At 31.7% G+C, this 2,844-nt stretch overlaps 1 protein-coding gene across 1 annotated transcript; it reads right to left on the reverse strand.

Moving 5' to 3' along the window:
* Positions 1 to 995: 995 nt before the first annotated feature.
* LOC127096212 (uncharacterized) lies at positions 996 to 1,988 on the reverse strand. The gene is made up of 2 exons (XM_051034810.1): positions 1,761 to 1,988; positions 996 to 1,649 (listed from the first exon to the last, which is right to left on the reverse strand). The coding sequence occupies exons 1-2, from the start codon at positions 1,986 to 1,988 to the stop codon at positions 996 to 998; spliced, it is 882 nt and encodes a 293-aa protein (XP_050890767.1).
* Positions 1,989 to 2,844: the final 856 nt, after the last annotated feature.

Here is a 2,844-nt window from a genome sequence, read left to right on the forward strand (position 1 = left end):
AAAATTCATTTTAAATATATCACAAATAGCAGTACCTTTAAAATATATCACAAATATCAGTACTTCATATATCACAAATAACAATACCTTAAATCAATTCTTTTTAAATTCATGAAATTTCTAGATTTATGTTACAACATTGGTATGGTTTGAACACCATATTAAAGCTCACAAATTAATATACATTGCAGCTACCTTTTAAATATATCACAATTAACACAATACTAGTTCCTCATATATAAAAAATAGCAGTACTTTAAATGATTAATTCTTTTTAAATTCATGAAATTTCTAGATTTATGTTACAACACTGGTATAGTTTAAACACCCTATTAATTGTATGAGATGCTAACAACTAACAAGTAATAAAGACTAAATACACAGTTAATATATATAAAAATATTTTATATATATATATATATATATATATATATATAATATATATATATATATATATATATATATATATATATATATATATATATATATATATATATATATATATATATATATATATATTATATATATATATATATATTATATATATATATATATATATATATATATATATTATATATATATATATATATATATATATATATATATATATATATATATATATATATATATTATATATATATATATATATATATATATTATATATATATAATATATATATATATATATATATATAATATATATATATATATATATATATATAATATATATATATATATATATATATATATATATATATATATATATATATATATATATATATATATATATATATATATATATATATATATATATAACCGAGTCGACTCATGAACCTAACGAGTCGAACTATACATAGCTCAAGTTCAGCTCATTTATTTTACGAACTTAGTTTTGAGCTCAAGTTCGACTCATTTGGTTCATGAACCAAGTCCAACGAATTAATTATCGAATCGAGTCTCGAACTATTTTCGAGTTGGTTTGGTTCATTTCCAGCCCTAGTTATCAGTAAAAACCTGCCCAGAGGCTAACATTTTTGTCCATTGATGGCCTCTTCTACCAAATAGTGATCTTAATCGATAGTACATAGATTTGACCAATGCAGTGATTGGAAGGTTTTGGGTTTCTTTTAGCACCGAGTTCATTGCTTCTGCTAGGTTAGTTATCATGTGACCCCAGCGTTGCCCTCTGTCGAATGCCCTTGCCCACTTCTCCCAAGAGATGTTGTCTATCCATGATAAAGCGTCGTTGTTTATTCTTCGGATTTCCCCCCGATAGTAGTTAAATTTCGCCTCTGTTAACGCATAACCCATGTTAACAACTATTTTGCGCATATCCTTGTCTTTAATCTCGCGCATGAAGTTTTGCGCGATGTGTCTAATCCAATAGACGTGTGATGATGGAGGATACTGCCATCCATTTTCCGTATTGTTATATGCACTCTTTATAGATTCATGCCTGTCTGATATTAGACACAAATTTGCTTGGGGAGTAACGTGTATTCTTAAATTCTTAAGAAAGAAACTCCAAGCTTCCTTTGTCTCACTTTCAACCAACGTGAACGCTACCGGAAAAATGTTCCCGTTCCCATCCTGTGCCACAGTCATCAACAGAGTCCCTCTGTACTTGCCATACAACCATGTTCCATCAACCTGCACAATAGGTTTTCAATACGCGAAACCACGTATACATGGTCGAAACGCCCAAAACAGACGATGAAATATCCTTTGGTCACCCAAGTGTGAACCATCATTTGAAATCACAGGTAAGGATTGCAATTCTATAATGGTACCTGGTAGATATGTTTTCATTACTAGTATCCACTGCGGCAGATCGTTGTAAGATGTCTCCCAATTTCCATACAGCGACTCAATTGCCTTACACTTTGCAATACATGCCTTTTTGTAGGATATGATATACATGTATTTCTCAGCAACATGAGCGATGATAACCTTCACCTTAAGAGAAGCGTCCCGATTTACAAGCTCCATTATGCTCTTACTAATCATTTCTGAACTGAGTTTTGTATGGTCTTGTGACATGGAAGTGGTTGTGCACATATGAGGCCCACCAGACTTACCAACTCTCCACCTTGGGATGCCCTTACGCAAAGAGACCCTAAATTTGAAATTGCATGTTGAATTTCTACATTTGATGACATAACGTACAATGTCAGATTTAACCACAGAATAATCTAGACTACCTTTTATATGCCATTGTTGCAATGCCAGAACACTCTTCCTTATTTTCATACTCGATGCCCTCCTCTATTTCGTCAGCATTGTGAGTTGGTATGAAACTTCTGAAAACGGAGATTGGTTTAGCATCATCCAAACTTATGTTTTGCATGTGCATAGGTGGGTTGTACAAACTAATTGGTTGCGCTCTTAGTGCAATGGTCGGTGTGTCGAAAATGTCTTCATTGCCATCGTCATCGCTAACACCAAATAGATCTTCAAATCGAACCTCCTCAAGATTATCCTCACTATTCTCGCCTACCTCTTCATTTGGTATGAAAGGTTCATTATTTTAAGTTGGTTCTTCGTCAATGGCTTGACTCATTCCGTACTCGTGTGACTGTATAGATTGCGTTGGATAACTGATATTTTCATTGTGAGTCGGTTATTCTTCAAGATTTTCATTGTGACTCGGTTGTTCTTCAAGATTTTCGACTAGACGAACATATATCTCAATGGTGGGTAATTGAGAAAATGTTATATGACATTGAAACATCAACTTGACATCTTCGTCAGTCTCAATGGGTGTCATTATGTAAAAGACGGTATTATCATCTCTATTAATTAATGGATGGCGATAAATGATGTCTTCAACACAACTTTGTAACTT

The sequence above is a fragment of the Lathyrus oleraceus genome, chromosome 6 (genome assembly GCF_024323335.1).
Source record: "Lathyrus oleraceus cultivar Zhongwan6 chromosome 6, CAAS_Psat_ZW6_1.0, whole genome shotgun sequence".
Classification (NCBI taxonomy): Eukaryota; Viridiplantae; Streptophyta; class Magnoliopsida; order Fabales; family Fabaceae; genus Lathyrus; species Lathyrus oleraceus.